Raw genomic sequence first — 19,108 nt, forward strand, 5'->3', positions numbered from 1 at the left:
ATGATTTGTTTTTATTTATAGAGTTCATGTACTCCATCCCAGAGTGTTCTGTCCCCATCATCACGTGACTCCCAACATATTCTTTCCGGTCTGTTCTCCGATGTCACTTAATCAGAGTCCCTTATTACTGCATATAGCATCTTTTAAAATTATTATCTCTTTACCTTATTTTATTATTCTTCATGGCACTTACCACCACCTCATACATTATATAGTTATGTATTCATGGTGTTTCTTCCTATTAAGATATAGGTGGGAACTTTGGCACAGCCCGCGGGTAGAGCTGGGGATGCGGTGGGGCCTGGCCACCCACACGCGGCCGCCCCTTCTGCTCCACCTCCCACCGCGCATGCTCCTCTGGGGCCAGGCTCCTCGGCCGCTCGGAAGCGACCCGCCAGGGCTAGGGCGGAGTCGCCGGGGCACTTCCCGGTGACTGGCGGCTCTGGTTGGCTGTGCTAATAGCCTGAGCGGGTACCCGCCTTCCCACCAGGGCCGCCTTGTCCCCGGCGCCTGCAAGCAGACCCTGCGACCAGGAACAGCGGCCCGGGACGACCGCACCGGGTGAGTGCCGACCCCAGCTGTGCGGGGTGTGTGCGATTGCGGGTCCACGTGGGGGTTGGCGGCTGCCTGCGTCCACGGGCCTGGAGACGGGGTTCAACGGCCCCGGGTACTGTGTCCCCGCGCGCCTGGGTCTCCCTGTTCGGCTCTCGGTGCATCTTAACCTGAGATGTCTGCGGGTTCCTTTTCTGCGGCGGGTGACCAGAGGCATCCCCGCCCCCCCCCCCAGCACTCTGAATTAGGGGCTTTCCGGAGTGGCTCACTGGTTCTTGGGCTCGCTCCAATTTCCTGCACAGGCTGGGGTCTCCGGTCAGAGAATTTGCCCAGGTCCCCTATTCTGCAGAGACAGCTGAAATGCCTGATGGCCAGCCCTCCTTCCCTCCCCTTATCTCCCCCAGGTAGCCTGCCCTATGTCTCTCGATTTGTTAGCCAATTGAGTGGTCAAAAGCAGACTTGAGCATCAGTCCTGGTTAAAATTCCAGCGATACTGCTGTTTGACCAATGGGCACTTTGTTTCCTATGCCGGTGTGACCCGAAGTTTCCTGAAAAGTGGACTTAAGGGTACTGCCATGGGCTTGTTAACTGGCGAGGCAGCCAAAGCTCCGTTTAAGGTCTGACACACTGCAACAGCTTAGCAGTTATTGTGTTGCTGCTCTTACTAGAGAAGTAAATGACAAGTTGTATTGGGGTCTTTTCTTTTGCCGTGAACCGTTGGACCGCCACATGCCATCATTCAAAACCTATATTGTGCCTAGAATATGTGCTTGACATTTGGCTTGAGTCCTGGGGATACAAAGATAAATCAACTTTAATCTCTGCCCTCTTGCCTGGGGTGAAATGAAGGCGGGCTAGCCAGCAATTAACTGATTATTACAAAGTAAAAGGAACTGAGATAAAGGTGCTAGGAGCCCAGAGTAGCACCCTGAGTTCAATCTAGAGGGTTTTTTGTTTGTTTATTTTTTTTTCCTCTTTGAACTCAAACAATCTCTTCCTTGATTATAATTGCTCATTTAGAATGTTGAGAAATTAAGTGTTGTGGTGGGAAGAAAAGTAACTGGAAGACACTCATTGGAATAAACTTCAGCTGTCACCGTATGGAATGTCCCCTGTTCTGCTGGTCCAGATTCTTTAGAAAAGATGCTATGTGGACAGCAGCTGCTGCCAGAAATCTTCTTTATTTTAAATTCTGGTAATACTTTTTCCCCCTTCTTTTCATTCTACTCCTTATTGTGTAGTTGTAATGGAATGGGGAGGTCATATTTATGATAAAAGGTAGCCCCGGGATTAACAGCCCTTCCTAACTGCATAAAGAAAGATACACTTGTAATTAAAAGCAGTGGGCTTGTGTGTCAATGTAGACTCAAGATGTAACATTCCTTCCTAGAATTTCATGGTTCCCTATTGCTCAGAAAAATAACTCTAGGAGGAATTGCATCAGCAGAAGGGAATCAATTCACTTTTGCAATCTCCTAAGAACCAATTTCTTAAGACTTGTGGAATATTTGATTTAAACACAAGTCTTTTGAGGTATTATTGACACACAATAGCAGGGCATATTTAAATTGTAGAGTTTTTAGTTTTCACAAAGGCATTTACCTGTGATCTCATCAATAAATGGGATCTAAAATGTTCCTTGTGTACTCTCTTGGTAAAAATCCCTCCCTCCTGCCCCTGTTCTCCCCAGGTACTGATCTGCTTTCTTTCAGTACAGATTAGATTTTATTTTCCAAAATTTATATATATGGTATCAAACAATATTTATTTTCTCTCTGTCTTTTTCTTTTTCGGGCTCTTTTTTATATAGCATAATTATTTTGGCCACATTTTTGTGTATTTATTCCTTTATATTGTTAAGTAGTATTCATATTCCATAATTTGTTTATCCATTTGGAACATTTATGTTTTTCTAGTTTGGGGCTACTAACACACAAAGCTGCTGTAAACATTTATGTACAAGTTTTTGTATGGGAATCTGCGTGTAGGTCTTTGTAAGTGATTGTATTTATTTTTAAAAAATGTAGGAAACCTGGGCCAAGTCCCAACATTTCCTCTAACCATTGGGGAATCCTTAGGAGAATCAATCCCTTCACCTTTACCACCCCCTAGTCTTTGCTATGCTGTCATTTTGAGTCAGAAACTAGGATGAGCTTTGTTGATGGTTGCAGAGTTTCAGGAAAAAGAGGACCTGGCTCATTCCTTTGTTCTCTGAAGACTCTCTTGTCTTTCATTTTCACTTTTTCTCTCTTGAATGACAAATTTGAATCCTAACATAATTTGGGGGCAAGAACAGAAGTGAATAGATAATGGGAGGCAAGAGCTAATGGTGACCAAACTTAAAAACATTTAAATCACAGACAGAAAAAGGTGGAAAATTAATAGTTTCCAGAATTTTCATGGCACACCCTTTTTCTCATCCTGTCTGCTTCTAAGTTCTGTCTCTTGCTATCTCTCTCTCTAGGAACAATTTAACTTTGTGGTGAGGAGGCAAGTGACTGTGCTGGGTTCCAAAGGCCACATGTTATCTGGGGATGACATGCTGGAAGGGTTTTTTTGTTGTTGTTTATTTGTTTTTTTAAATATATTTTTTAGTTGTCAGTGGATCTTTATTTTTATTTTTTATTTATTTGCGGTGCTGAGAATCAAACCCAGCACACCACACGCGCCAGGCAAGTGCTCCACCACTGAGCCCTGTGTTTTTGTTTTTGTTTTTTGTTAAAAAGATGTCACCCTTTCTCCTTCCAGATACAGCTACAGTCATTTGCCTCATATTTATCTTTTACTTGCCCTAAACCTGGTTCAGAATGTTCTGTTGGAACCTTGATCTACCACCGCACTTTTGTGTAGTAAAATTGGGGCAAGTAACAATTAATTTTTTAAAAATACAGAGTGAAAATGCAGTTTTTGTGGTTGGTGGCCTGTTTCGTCCTTGGGATCCTGCATTCCGAGGGGCCCAGAGGGAAGGTGGCAGCTGTGGATCCTGAAGTAAACATGAATATAGTAAGTTTCTCAAAGTCACATGCTTTTTCAATGCGACTTATGGTAACTGTTATTTCTTTAAATCCAGTTACGAGAACACAACGACATGAGACCACAACTGTAATGTCTTTATAACTCATTATATTTTTCTCTGAATCTTAGATTCTGTTTGCTAGACTGTTTCCAACAGGTAATATTTAGTTATTGAACCTAATGACTGTTGAAAGTTTCACAGCACCTATTGCAAGAACATAATTTCTGAGTGCTAGTTTTAGAATATATTGAAAAAAAGATCATTGTATAGAATGTTCAGGGAACATACTTAAATACAAAAGTCAAAGTATCTGAAAAAAATTTATTAGAAGAAATAAGCAAAAATAATCCTTTGATTATTTAATGCATTTCAAAGTTTTTAATCTTAAGAAACCATCAAATCTGGAAAAGCCTCATTTTGGCATAAAATATTGGAAAAATACAGGCTAAAGTAAACAGCAACTTTAATATAGAAAATGCAGTGATCAAACTGGAGAATCAGGTAACCCTAGAGACTGAGCAAAATTCATAGTAACCAAGAGAGTATGGCCCTATGATAATAGGGTCTCAAGGTTAAGTTAAGTTCTTATCCCAATACTTTTCTTTTACTTCCCTTTCTTTTAACAAATTCCTTCTCATAAGAATAATAAAATTAAATTCTTCCAAGTACTTATGGCAGAGAGGATAATAAGTACTTTTTATTACATTAATCTGTTAATTCATCTATATTCCATTAAACTACTATGCCCTTTGCAACTTTCCTTATGGAAAAGTGAATTTGATCATAATTTTAGTTAAAAATTTTTAGTTAAAAATTCCTTGTTTTTTCAGTTTTTTCCCCCTACTGCACCTTGATACTCTAGTGTAATTTTTTAGTTCATTGATAAAATTGGATTAATTGTTTTATGCTGTATTTCCTAGGATTAGAACTCTTAAAACAAGGAGATGTTAGCTGGTGTATTTATAAAAGAAAGGCAAAGAGTATTTATCTGTACCTTGTAATCAGGATGGAAACAATGAGACCCAAAGCTATGGTAAAATTTAGATAGCTTTGTGGAGAACATGCTAGAATGATGAAACTGAAGCTGAGCCCAACACCTGTGGCCATGAGAATTTACTCTCATGATGGAATTTTGACTTTAGAGTGAGCAGACTCATATGTGGGTAACAATTGATTTCTTAAATAAAGCCTGGGATATGTCGTTGATGTATTGTCTTCTCCTTTGCCTGTTAATGTGGGGGATTGCCTCAGATTCTGTCCATAGAATGCCCTTTGTCCTTTCTCTTACCAGAGTGAAATCATCACTTACTGGGGATTCCCTGCTGAGGAACACCTTGTTGAGACAGAAGATGGGTATATTCTGTGCCTTTACAGAATCCCTCATGGGAGGAAGAATCATTTTGACAAAGGTATGGGTGTTTTCTGAAGCGAGATAGAAGAGCTCTTAAAAGTAATAACATTGCTGGAATTTGGCTTTAGTGTCAGTAACCAAGTTCAGATTTAACTGGGTGAGTTTTAGGCCAAAGTATTAAATGTATCATATTTATTGAAGGCATAAAAAATGATTTTTAAAGAAGTAAGGACGACTCAACTAATTTCATATTTTGCTTAAAGGTTCACAGATCAAAGTCCTTTGAGGATATAATGAAATGTCTCCTTTATTTGTCTTATAAGGAAGCATCTTATTTAATGAAATATTTTGAGTATTGAGTAGAATGAATTCGCAGAGTTCAAAAATCAAAGAGAATAAAAAGACACACAGTGAAATACCTCCCTCCTATCTCATTCCTCATTTCTTAATTTTTTATGTATGTTTCTGAAATCTGTTTAACATTTTCTGTTTATAAAAATTTTCTTTAGAAATGAGGGTTTAGATTAAGATAATTGGGTAACTATCTCTTCTTTGACAGAAGTTTTATGTGGGGAGGCACATTCTTTACCTCATTTTCTTCCCAAATTGTTAAAATAAACTTAAAAGCCTTTTGTGTTAACATGAGCTTTGTATCTCTATGTGCTCCGTTTATTCTTAATCTAATATTATTTACCTATTTTTTTCCTCCCATAAATTCTAGCTAGAATAAGGTATTTAATAATGCTTAAGTGACTGTGAATAAATGTAATATTCCTTTTGAAATTCAATTTCTTACTCTCAAAAATTTTTAGAGTTTGTTGCTACAGGGTATTAAGCTTTCTTTTTATAAATGTGGTAAAGACCGAGTGATGAACTGCAGTGGGGGCTTCTCATTTTCCTCTGCTTGGAACACACAAAGCATAAATTTTATGCCAGAGTGAGCATATGATCTTGGTTTTCATCCCTTTTTTATTTCCTTTTAAAGAACAATCCTCTATACTAATATTCATATCCCATATAAAGAAAATATATATGGATTTTTTCCCTGTTAAAATTATCTGACAAATATAACGTAAGTCATTGTTAAAAACTGTAGAAACTTCAGTCAAACACACTGAGAGGGGGCTGGGGATGTGGCTCAAGCGGTAGCGCGTTCGCCTGGCATGCGTGCGGCCCGGGTTCGATCCTCAGCACCACATACCAACAAAGATGTTGTTTCCGCCAATAACTAAAAAATAAATATTAAAAAAACAAAACCAAAAACACACTGAGAGAATGTATTTCCTCTTGTTTTTCTGTGTCCACCTCCTGGCTTTTCTTTCCATCCACGCAAGACTCTCTGCCCAAGGTGTATGCATCACACTTGCAGATGAAGGCGAGGTGCCCTGGAAAACAAATAAAGCAAACATGAGTCTTGATAGGAAGGAAGGAAGAAGTGTCAGGTGATCTTAGTGCCAGAGTCAGGTCTGCCCCTGACTGCTCATGTGCTTCACCTCTCTGTAACAACAGTTGATTGACAGGGATGATCTCACAGTTCCTATTTAATTGTTATCACCCTCTGGTTCTCTGGGCTATATTTTTTTACTCTTTTTTTTTTTTTGTGGGGGTAGGGGTGTTGGTAGATGGGGAAGTGGGTATTTTTGGTCTTCAGAATAGGGAACATAAGCCGAAAGTGCTCTAAGCTAAGTGTGGCCATAGCATTAGATCCCCATCTCCTTTCTCTTTTCTGATGAGGTCCCCCATCCCCAGCAAAAGATCACTGGCATGGATATCACGCTTGCTGTGAGCTAAACTCAAAAGGAACTTTTCAAGGAAATCTGTGACGAAGAACTCAGTTCTCTAAAGGAGTGTTGATCTTCCTAAGAACTGCATAGGGCAGACAAAACATGGGGCAGAGGCTCTTAGTGTCTTTCATGTCTATTCAAGAGCAGTGTTTCTAGTGTTGTTTCTTTGGTTCATTAAAAAGCAAAATAGACTAAATAAATAAATAAATAAATAAGTCTTAGACCCCAAACAGAACTCTTCTATTGCATGTGACTTCTGACTTCCTGTTAATAGCACCATTACCCTTCCAGAGACCTAGATTGGAAACTGCAGAATCATTCTCCATGACCATCCTCAAGCAGCTGTCAGGTCCTCTCTGAGCCACCCATGCTGCATCCCATCAGTTCATCACTTTCTTGCTTTCCCTGACCACACCTTAAGTTCTTGTTGCCATTTAACTGGGCACCCCTAAATAAATTCAGAAGCCAAGAGAGGCCCAAGTGACTTCCATTTTCCAGTCCCCATATATTAAAGCAAAGAAAGAATTTCAAAATGGAAATGTGGAAATTTAGTATGATTTAAGAAATGAATGCTTTTAATATACACAGAATAATGCTATACATCTGTACTATTTACAAGTAATTACAAGATATGTTAAAACATTATTCATTTTTTGGGACCCCATTCCTTGTGGCACATGAGTTTTCAGCTAAATGGTGAACATCTTTCAATTCTGTTATAGTGGACTCCTCTGGTAGTGTGCATATCCTCACCCTGTTCTCATCTATCTTACATGGCTTTATAGGATGAAGTTACTTAAAGCCCAACTATAATTATGTGTTTTGCTAAGCAACAATCTTCAGGGATCTAATGGGTGAAGACATACACCTTTCTTAATATTCTTCCTGGCTATTATCTGTAACTTTCACCTCCATCCTATGTGGTGGTGGTCCTTGGTTGGCTACTTGGAGTATTTGTGTGTTGTTTTCTACTATTTTCTATTTGCTAATTCCTTAAAGGAACTGAAATTCAGAAATTAATCATTTATGGGGAAGTGATTCTATTTTCCATCTGCTCAGCCTATTTTAGAAAGTCATGGGACTAAAAAAATCTCAGATTTCTGCTTGGGTGCTCTGATTTAGAGGTTTTAACACACTCCCCTGGTAGATCTGAACGTATCTAGACCTTTGTGTTCTAGGACAGCAACCTCACTTTGTAGAGTGAGACAGCCAGGCTCAAAGGGTAAAAGAGATTTGTCTGAGGTCAAAGGATAATCTGACTACTTCCAGTCTGACTACAAATTCAGAGTTCCTTAATTTGAGAATGAAGCCTTGTGTAATCAGTATTGAGCAAGTTGATCCCATGATAGTCATAATATGTATTTTATTTGGCTAAAACAAGTAAATGCTGGTTGGATATTCAGCTACAACCGAATATTAAGGAATATTAGACTCCTGCATTGTTTATTTTAAATTGGAGCATTAAAAATAAAATACATTAAACAGCAACAGGGACATGGGTTACTCATTTCATAATTGGGAAATCAGCCAATCAAAGAAAGCACCAGAATGGCACATGTGTCCCTGAGAAGTTATGTATCTGATGGCCCAGTGGGTAAAGTGGCATTCTGGACACTAAGGATCTGGAATAACTACGGCAGCATGCAGGAACAGGCCTCTCAACTATGGCCTATGCAGAATCTTCAGGGGTTGTCCATTGAGCTTTTTGAGTCATCCATGAAAATTCACAGCATGGCTTATGAGTTAAGTTTTTGGAAGGGAAGGCCATCACCCTGTGTTTTGCTTTGCTTGTTTATTTTAGGATGTTGGATGGTTTCTGGATTTTTTCCTTCCTTGCAGAAACTCTTCCCTCCTAAAGAATCCATTTTTTTAAAATAAACTCTCTAATAAACTACATGTAGGCCTTGATTATCTGGTGTGTAATTCCTTGCCTGCAGGGGCATTGAACAGATGTGAGTTCATTAATCAGTGCCTGAGCTTGGTGACTAGAGTTGAGCTCATGCCCAGGCTCGCCAGGGCCTCTGATATGCATTGGATAGGGACGTGAATTCAAATCTTTTGCCTAATGGGGAAATATACCTCAGTGTCAGCTGCACTGTTTGTCTCATATATCCAGGTTGGAGCTGGAATAGCAGAGGGTCAGGGTAGAACAGAAGACTGTATGCTCCTCCCTCCCCCAACCCTCTTCTTCTTCCTGGCCAAGTGCTAAATGTCACTTGTCAGGAGGATTTCCCCAGCTGCTCAAACCAAGTCAAGCCCTTGGGCTACATATTCTGAGTTCTCTGTGTTTCTTTCATATTAGTTAAGACAATAAACTCAACTTAGATAGGCAATCAATAAAGTCTATAATCTTTGTCTTCCCTAATAGACTATGAGCTCGTGGAGGCTGAAGTCTTTTCTGACTAATTTGCTTGTTAATTGGTCCAACCCAAGGCCTCATCTGTGCATGAACCCTCCTGCAGCCTTCCTGGGTTTGGATAGAACAAAGTATTGAGACTTCATAGTATCATTGCTTTAGGCCACATTTGGATTAAGGATTCCCTACCTCTAAGCTCCAAATAATTTATGGGTTTATTATGGTGAATAAAACTGGGGAAGCTATATTGCCTCATGGTTAAGTATGAGTACATTAAAACTTGCCAAGGTCTCGGCTTGGCACCAGAATCACGAGGCACTCACAGCTTCGTAGGTTCAAACAGCAATTCTTTATTCCCGCTCTCACACCGCCTCCACACCGCCTCCACACAGGTCCAGGGGCAATCCCGTTCTGCCGTCTGCCCGCACAATTCACCTACTCCACGAGGCTATCTCCAAATCCCATTTTAATCTCACCGAGAACTCAACGGGAACAAGCAGCAGGAACACCCTAATCCCAGCAATAATCTTCAACCTCCAACTTCCCTAAAACCCATTATCTTAAACTGGCAACGCCTTAAACTCAAGGAGCTGGTTACTTCCTCAAACCTGATCAGCTCTAAACCCGGGTCCGCCTTGGTCCTTGAGCAAGGTCACCTTATTAAAGCATGCATGCAATGTCCCATCGAATGTCCTCTAAGCAGCATGGGGTACGCTTGGCAAGGAAATTTCGATGCATCATTCCTACTTGGTAATGGCCCTCAGCAAAAACTTATTAAATTAATATGAGTACATTAAAACTGCCAGCCCTTGGCTTGAATTTTGCTTCTACTACCTTAACTAGCTGTGTGACTTAGTAGCTCCTTACTTTGGGTTAATGAAAGTCTATTCTTCCCCCACTTTTTTTGTGGTGCTGGAGAACTAATCAAGAGCCTCATGCCTTCTAGGCATATCTTATACCTGTCAGAGTGGCCCAGGGACTTGGGGTTGGTCCAGGGAATTGGGGTTGGTCTGAGGGTCTATCTTGCTGGGTGTTAAACTTTTCTGAATTGCTTAGTGGTATGGACCATCCTGGGAAGTATAAAATGAGGGACAATACTGATTTTGCATCACTCAGTATGAAGTAGTGGGAATGTGTGTATACCTTATCCAAAGTTCTTGTTGCCATTTTTTTCTAGAACTTGCCATTGCAGAGAATGAAGGCTCTCTCTCGTGAGATATGCAGTCTTCTCTCAAATTAACAAGGAGCTAGGCTGACCCTCTGGGGTGGGGGAACCAGTAAGCCTTGGCTGTCAGGCTGGGGAGAGCCTTATGGTCCTGGGGCAAGGCAAAGACTTAGCTCCTCAGACACACCCAAGAAATCAACTTGAAAGGTAGAATTCTGGGCCTTATTTGAGAACCTTAGGGATGGACCTCAGGGAACTGAATGGTTTACAATCTCCCCAGGAAAGTTTGATGAGTAGCCAGGTTTAGGAGTCACTGGGTAGACCCTGAATAAATGCATATCCATAAAATACTGCAAGCAATTTCATAAAGGAGTTTGGGGATTCTCTGAAACCCATACATGGGCATGTTAGAACTTAAGAACTCTAAGGTAGATGGAAGCAAGGCTAAAAGGATTCTTGAAATTAATCTTGAAAATAATCATATCCCTCCTAGCCTCACCTTCCCCAAGGAGTCGATCAGTGAGTGGTGCAAGTCAAGCACGGGAGCCTTGCTGCTTTCTGTGGTATCCTGGCTCCCCTATTGCTGACCCTGGGGCTGTGGCCAGCTTCCTTAGCTGCACTGTGCCTCAGAGTCCTCATATGAAAAATGAGGATAAGGGCTAGTTGCTGACTACATTAGAGTTCTGTGACTGCTTTAACAAATTACCACTAACAGTGTGGCTTAAAACGACAGTCCCCACCCCACCCACCCCACCCCTGCCCCCAGTGTGGAGATTGAATGCTGGTGTGCTTTACCATTGAGCTACTTTCCCAGCCCTTTTTATTTTTTTATTTTTTAGTTTGAGACAGAGTCTCCCTAAGTTGTGAGATTCTTGCTAATTTTTTGGCCAGGCTGGTCATGAACTTGAAATCCCCTCCTGAGTAACTGGGACTTCAGCCATGTGCCACTGTGCCTGGTATCAGGTTTTTGTTTTTGTTTGTTTGTTTTAGTCTACAGTTCTAAAGGTCAGGGTATTGGCAGGGTGCTGTTTCTTCTGGAGCCTCCAGAGGAAGATGGGTTTTCATTGCCTTCTCCAGCTTCCAGAGGCTGCCTGCATTCCTTGGCTCCTAGGCCCTTGCTCCATCTTCAAAGCCAGAAGTCTGCACCTTCCAATCCCTCTTTCCTTCCAGCCCTGTCTCCCTTTGATAAGGATCCTTGTGGTTACATGGGGCCTACCTGGATAATACATGGAGATAGCCCCATCTCAAGATCCTTACCATATCTGCAAAATCCCTTTTGCCTTCTAAGGGAATATATTCTCATGTTTGGGGAATTAGGATGTGGCCATCTTTGGGGGGGTCCATGATTCTACTCATATCAACTCAGCTGTTAGGTGACTTATGTGAGATAATGCATATAAAGTGACTTATCTGAGATAATGCAAATAAAGATAATACTTATGACACATGATTGACCCTTGCTGTAATTACGATTATATCTCCACTTCATCTTATCTTTCCTCACTGTGCTTGTGTTCTAATGATGTTTACTTCATTTATGTATTTTTATTATCAGGGACTATTATTTCTTGAGCTTTTCCATGAATACCCATACTTCAGAGAAGTTAAGGAAGTCTTATTAGGGTTTCATGGCTGGTGAGGACCAAGGGCTGATTCATGCTAACACCCTCAACTTTGGCCTCCTTCCTCCTTGTTCTGGGTTCTTCCCCAGGCCAGGCTGTTTTTTCACAAATGTTTTAGAGGGAAGTGGAGTCCATCAGGACTCAGCGTCAAGGCAGAGAAGGTCATTGCCTTGGAGGGGAGAGGAACTTCCCTACTCACCAGGTCATCTTCCTCCTGTGGGACCACACTCAGTTTCAGAGTCCACGTAATCCTTACTTCCATCCATGTCACAGCCTCATCAAATGAGCAGCACTGTGATGAATCACTAGCGTGCTGCTTCTCTTAGGCACCCTGGTGCTGCTTAGGTAACCATGTTGAAATCACTGGCCCCAGCTCTCCTCACTTTAATGATGAGTGAATTTTTGTGATTGTTATTGTCACTTATTTAGAAGTTCGTAATTTCAAAATACCTTCTTTCTCCCCTCTCTCTCTCTCTCTCTCTCTCTCTCTCTCTCTCTCTTCCCTACACTGGATTTGGGTCTTCCTCACTGAAGGCAGGGAGCCTGCCCATAAGATTCCGTGTCCACCACAGTGCTTTGAGGATAGAACTTTCATAGCAAACTTCATCTTATTAATGTAGCATTAAGATGAACGTTTAAAGGGAAAGAAAGAAATAAAGCAACTGTTTTATTTGCTTTCTATTGTCTTCACCCAGGAAGAATGTCAGATGTGCGGACCTGAGAGTGCAGAGGCCTGCAATTTTGTGATTAGTAAATCTTAGGAGTCATTTGGAATGTTAGTTTGGAGTCCTATCATTTTAACTACACGGGGGAGTAGCACCCCTGTGCTATCACAGATCCAGGGCATGCCGTTGATGTTGTCATGGATGTGAACAATGCTTCCTGGAGCTGACTGCCAAGACCACCTTATATCAAAGGAACTATCATTTAAAAATAATTTATTAATTGCCAAATACTGTTGGCCTTCCATATTTGTAGGGTTTGCATCCTGGATTCAGCCAAACAAAGATTGTGTCTATACTTAACACAATTATTTTTCATTATTCCCTAAACAATACAACGAAACAACTATTTACAAAATATTTACATTGCATTAGGTATTATAACTTATCTAGAGCTAATTTAAAGTGTATGGGAAGATATATGTGTACCCTGTGCTATTGTATATAAGGGACTTAAATGTCCACAGTTTTTGGCATCTGCCCAAGGAGTCCTGGATCCAATATGCAGTAGACACCCAGGAACCACAATATATATTAAGACATGAGCAGAAGTAAAAATGTGCCAAGTCACTTTCAGTCTTGTCATCCTTACGAATCATCCTTCCTATTTTTCCTTGACATTTTAAACTCCTTCTCATAGACCTATATAATTTTTGCATTGCTGTAGTTAGTCTGTAATTTTGTATCTTTTTTATATCTTGTCTTTTTTTTTCTTTTAATGTTGTTATAAGCTTCTCTGTGCCATCACAGTCCCTGTCACCCTGTCATTGTTGATGGCTTAATGATTGCACCATGTGGATTGCAATTAATTATTCAACTGCTTGACAATTAGCTTATCTCCAGTGATTCACTGTTATAAAAGATGAGCAGAAGCAAAGGGAGCTCCCATTTGTTCATTTTGACCTCTGTGTCAGTCCCTGTGCTTGACAATGACCTCATTTATTCCTGTTAATTATTTATGGAACATAGACTGGTTAAGCAGATTAGTAATATGAACTGATGTATTTGAACTCTTTACTGTGTGTCAGACACTTTGCTAAGAACTTCTCATATAATATCTACATCTCATTACTCCCTACAAGGTACATATTAACATTTCCAGTTGGCAGGAATGACCTAAGTTTCAAGGAACGTTTAAATACCTTGCCTAATGTACCACATTAGAACTGGGAAAGGACAGATTTGAACCCAGGTTTGTTTGATTCTAAAATTCACAATCAATTCTGTGAGGTTGCTGTTTTCCCCCCTCCTCTTTTATTCTCTGCTGTGTCCCCAGTGCTAGTACATGGTTGGTGATGAAAAAAACTTTGTATGAGGAGTGACTGAATGGTTTCAGCACCATAAACGGGTTGAAGTCAGGTTTCTTTTGCTCCCAAGACTGTGCTGGCTCAGTTACCAATAAGTAGAAAATAAATTCATATGAGCCCACATTTATGAATTGATATGCATGTGTTTTTTTCCTACTTAACTCTTTTATTCATTTTACTTAAAAAAATTTTGTATTGGATTTTTTAATAGTTTTAGAAAAGTTTTAGGTTCACCACAAAATTAAGTAGTAGAATGCTATAACCAAGGACATTTGGTTACTTCCAAATTTTGGAAACTATGAACAAAATTATTATAAACAGCAATATTCAGAGACTTCCCATTGCCTCCTGCTCCCATACATGCCTAGCCTGCCTTTTTATGAATATCCCCCAATTGAATATTTGTTACAGTTGATGAGCCTATATTGTTGCATCGTTATTACCCAAAGTCCATAGTTTACATTAGGTGCTCTCTTGGAGTTGTACATTCCAAGGGGCTGGACAAATGTATAATGACATTTATCTACTACTATAGTATTATTCAGAGTTTCACTGTTCCCCCAATTCTTTGTTCTGCTTATTCATCCCTCACTTCCCTCCCCCAACACTTGTGAGCCACATCTCCAGGCCTTTTTTGTATTTTATTTAGAGAATTGCTTATGACCTTGTTGAGTTGCTGAGGCTGGCTTTGAATTCCGGATCCCTGGCCTCAGCCTCTGGAGCCACTGGGGTGACAGAGTTCATTTCCTTTTAGGAATGGTTAAGATTTCACTGTCCATATACAACACGTTTGCATCTGCTTACTGAAGGACATCTTGGTGACTTTCAAATTTTAGCAACTATGAATAAAGCTACTGTAAACATCCACGTGCAGAATTTTGGGTGGAAATAAGTTTTCAGATCCCTTGGGTAAAATCCCAAGAACCATGACTGCAGAGTTGCAAGGTAAGGGCTGGGGTTGTGGCTCAGTGGCAGAGTGCTTGCCTAGCACATGTGAGGCACTCAGTTCAATCCTCAGCACCACATAAAAATTAAGTAAATAAAATGAAGGTATTGTGTCCATGTCCAACTAAAAAAAAATATTTTTTAAAAACGAATTGTATAGTAAGTTATATTTAGCTTTTGTAATACACTGCCAAACTCATTTCCCATGTGGTTGTACCATTTTACATTTCTACCAGCAATGATGAGAGTTCTTGTTCCTCCACATTTGTACCAGCAATTGGTATTATCAGGGTTTTCAGATCTTGGCCATTCTAATAGGTGTACAGTGGTATCTCATTGTTGACAGTGTGATTTTTTTTTCTCTTGCTTTATTTTGTTAGCTATCATTGTGAGAAACATAAATTACTGCAGCAAACTGTAGAAACATTTTGTATGTTCCTAAAAATGTATTCAAATTCTCTTTGATAATTAAGTCAGTGTGCTTTGTTACCAGACTTTCGAGAAATAGTCCCTTTTGCTGCTACCTTGTCAGCCCTATATATTTTTTTAAATCCTTATTAATGTTATATAAGAGTACATTAATACTTCAGTGTTTTAATTTCTTTATTTGATTTGGGATCTTTCAGCAATTACCTGTTTGGCAAGGTATTGTGTTTGTTTTGAAGTTGGGGCTACTACTTCTTAAAAATGAATGTCTTTCAGGTCCAAAACCAGTTGTGTTTCTGCAGCATGGCTTGCTGGCAGAAGCCAGTAATTGGATCACAAACCTTGCTGACAACAGCCTGGGCTTCATTCTTGCTGATGCTGGTTTTGACGTGTGGATGGGGAACAGCAGGGGAAACACCTGGTCTCGGAAACACAAGACTCTTTCACCATCTCAGGATGAATTCTGGGCCTTCAGGTATGTTTGAGTTGATTTTGACGTGGGTCTCTTCCCTTCAGGTTCTTATAGAAAATGCACAGGAAACTCAGCAGAAGAGCCTGATAGATGAGTAACTCTGAAATTGTATGAGAGGGAACACTGATGTCTCTTGAAAGGTTTTAGACCTTGCCAGGAATTTAATAAGTAGCAGTAAGGTAAAGTATAAGTAAATGATTATGTTAAGCATTCAGTTCATGGCTCAGGAGGCTGAGGCAGGAGGATCTCGAGTTCAAAGCCAGCCTCAGCAAAAATAAGGTACTAAACAACTCAATGAGACCCTGTCTCCAAATAAAATACAAAAAAAAGGGCTGGGGATGGGGCTCAGTGGTTGAATGCCCTGGGGTTCAATCTCTAGTATAAGCCCCCCCCCCCTAAATAAATAAATAAACAAACAAACAGATAGATAGATAAATAAATAAGAATTTGATTCATTTAGGAATTCTGAAGTTATTTTGGCATTCTTGGTGGTGTGGGAACTGCTGGGTAAATGTCTCCCCATAACCTTTCTCTATTCTGTATAAACACATACCCCAGATGTTTCCTGTCTTCAGAAATCCTCCTCTTCTCTCTCTTACTTCCAGCTCTACTAATTAGTTGCTGTATGACACTGGGTATGTTGCAAGATCTCTCTATGACTGCTTCCTTATTTGTAAAATTGGGATAATAAATACCTATCTCATAAAGTTATTGTGGGCTTAAAGGAGAGCATACCAGGAAGGAACCCTCCACGGGGCCTGGCACATTGTTATGTCTGTGGTAGCAGTTGGCCCATCTATCCCTGACATGCATGCACACACACATACCTCATCTTCAGGTTCAGGGATATCTTGATGTATCAGGTTAAGAGAAAGATTGCACTCTGGATATCTTCAGACTTGCTTTCCATTTCAAAAACTGGAGCGTCCTTAAGGACATGAAACATAAGAATGAGAGCTTTTACCCAAAGTTATATATACATATGCTTATTGTGATACTTTTTGTAATAGTGAAAAATTGAAAACTACTTGCATGCATGTCATCAGTAGTGAATGGAATGACTGAACAAATAGAGTGTGGTATACTAACATAATAGGATAAGATTAAATAAATGAAACTCTAGGCACCAATGTGGATGAAGCCAGCTACAGAAGAGTAAATACGACATAATCTCATGTTTAGAAAAAGTCTACAATGGGTGCAACAAACTTGTGGTGTGTGGGAGACCAATCTTGTACATGACTGAGCCACTCCCTGGCTGGGTGATTGAGGCTTCAGGCTGCAAATGCCGCTAGATGCCCTGCCCTTCTTGGTTCAAGGGAGTGTGCCTTCTTACAGCCCCATGGGTGTAGCTATGCTCACCTGTTCCTTTGTAATATTACCCCTTGCCCTGTTTAGGATAGAATGTTCCATGGAAACACCCTTTTGTGTGTCCCCTTATCTTACTGTGCCCTTAGGTATAGCCTGCCTACTGACAGCAGACATCATGAAGATAGACTCAGCCCCCTGAAACCTGACCCCTTGCCTCATTTGAATAGCTTCTCCTCAATAAAAGGGGTCAGCACTTTTGTGTGTGTGTGTGTGTGTGTGTGTGTGTGTGTGTGTATGTGTTCTCTCGCGCTCTCTCTCTCTTTCTGCGGACCCTTAAGGTCAGAGGAGCCGTCACAGCAACCCCAAAGAAAAAGGTATTTCTGTCTCTTGTGTGGTTATTTCGCGCAGCCCAGTTAGCCCAGTTCCCCTGGAGTGACCCCTGAGTGTTTTAGCCATGAACAAATCCCGGCAGTGTTGTGAAATATTAGGATAATAGTAATCTTTGGAGGCACTAATGGAGGGGAGTCCAAGGGGGCTCTGTGGTCCTGGTGATGGTCAGTTTCCTGAACTCAGTGCTTGTTTACCTAGCTGTATTCAGTTTGTGATATTTCCTCAAACTTCATGTTTACTTGGGTGCTGATCTATTTTATGTACTTTTTCAATGTAAGAATTTCTATTTTGGATTATAGTTTCGATGAGATGGCAAAATATGACCTACCAGCTTCAATTAACTTCATTCTGAATAAAACCGGCCAAGAAAGTGTGTATTATGTGGGTCATTCTCAAGGCACCACAATGGGTATGTATATAATAAAGATTAGAAATGGATATATCTTTATTATAAGACATTTACATTTACATATTTATGTTTGTTTTTAAACATGAAATATAAAAGTAATATAATAATAAATATAAAAGTAATAAATATAATTATAATAAATATTAAAAATATATTTGTCATGTTTATTTATTATATCATAATAAATATATCAATTATATTTATAATAAATATATAAATTATATTTATAATAATAACAATAAATATAAAAGTAATGTTGGTTTAAATGCACTTGTTTTTTTTTTTTTTTTTTTTTTTTAATGCCAAGCAGAAATCATGAATAGGGCAAGGGATTTGGGTAATATTCTATGGAAATTCAGACTTTAATATAAATCACCAAATATAGTATATTAATCTGTTAAAATAAAAAAAATTAATGCAAGCCACATCCTATTATGTTAAGCAATATAGAATGTGAAAGGGTAGGAAAAAGAAAGTTTCCTAAGGTTAGAGACTTCAAAAAGTAATCAAGAAAATATGCTAACTTTTAAAGTTAATTGAAGGGCTGGGGGCTAGCTCAGTGATAGAGAGGTTCCCTAGCATGTGCAAGGCCCTGTGCTCAGCCCCCAGCACTGCATAAATATGTAAATAGATAGATAAATAAATAAATAAATAAGGAATATAACTACCTACAAGGGTGACAGGATATACTTCAGAAATAAGCAGTTTTAAAAGCCATATGCATCTTTTATTTATGCTGACTCTAAAAGTAATAAGATTTATTATAAAGAAAAATTAAAAATTTTACAAAGTTGAAAGAAGATACAGATTACCCATAATTGTAACAGGTTAATTTCCCTAATAAGGGCCTAAGGTCCTATCCCATAATTTATTTAGTTGTCCCTTTTAGTGTGCACTGTGACTAATACCTTTGTGTTCACATCACATGGTCTCCTTAGGATACACTCCTGGGAGGAGAATTACTATTTGGAAGGTATGAATACTTTTAACATGTCACTGTATATGGTTCAGTCATCTCACTCTCAGAAAAATGGAGCTTCACATTCTTTGTTTTATTTCTACTTTTATGACTAATTTACTTATATCCTGTGCCCTGCTATTTTCTTGTTCTTTTTTTAGAGAGAGAGAGAGAGAATTTTTTAATATTTATTTTTTAGTTTTCGGTGGACACAACATCTTTGTTGGTATGTAGTGCTGAGGATTGAACCCAGGCCTCACGCATGCCAGGCGAGCGCGCTACCGCTTGAGCCACATCCCCAGCCCCAGTACCCTGTGCTATT

The 19,108-nt window shown here is 39.7% G+C and overlaps 1 protein-coding gene across 2 annotated transcripts in view; it reads left to right on the forward strand.

Annotated features, from left to right (window-relative positions):
• The first annotated feature begins 402 nt into the window (after positions 1-402).
• The window catches only part of LOC101960702 (lysosomal acid lipase/cholesteryl ester hydrolase), a 33,612-nt gene continuing 14,906 nt past the window's right edge, over positions 403-19,108 (forward strand). For both annotated transcript variants that reach the window (XM_005333750.5, XM_040272291.2), the window contains exons 1-5: positions 403-561; positions 3,444-3,555; positions 4,860-4,977; positions 15,523-15,721; positions 17,719-17,828. In XM_005333750.5, the coding sequence (XP_005333807.1) occupies positions 3,451-3,555; positions 4,860-4,977; positions 15,523-15,721; positions 17,719-17,828 (532 nt within the window). In that variant the 5' untranslated portion in view covers positions 403-561; positions 3,444-3,450. The remainder of the gene's footprint in view (positions 562-3,443; positions 3,556-4,859; positions 4,978-15,522; positions 15,722-17,718; positions 17,829-19,108) is intronic.

The sequence above is a fragment of the Ictidomys tridecemlineatus genome, chromosome 1 (genome assembly GCF_052094955.1).
Source record: "Ictidomys tridecemlineatus isolate mIctTri1 chromosome 1, mIctTri1.hap1, whole genome shotgun sequence".
NCBI lineage: Eukaryota > Metazoa > Chordata > Mammalia > Rodentia > Sciuridae > Ictidomys > Ictidomys tridecemlineatus.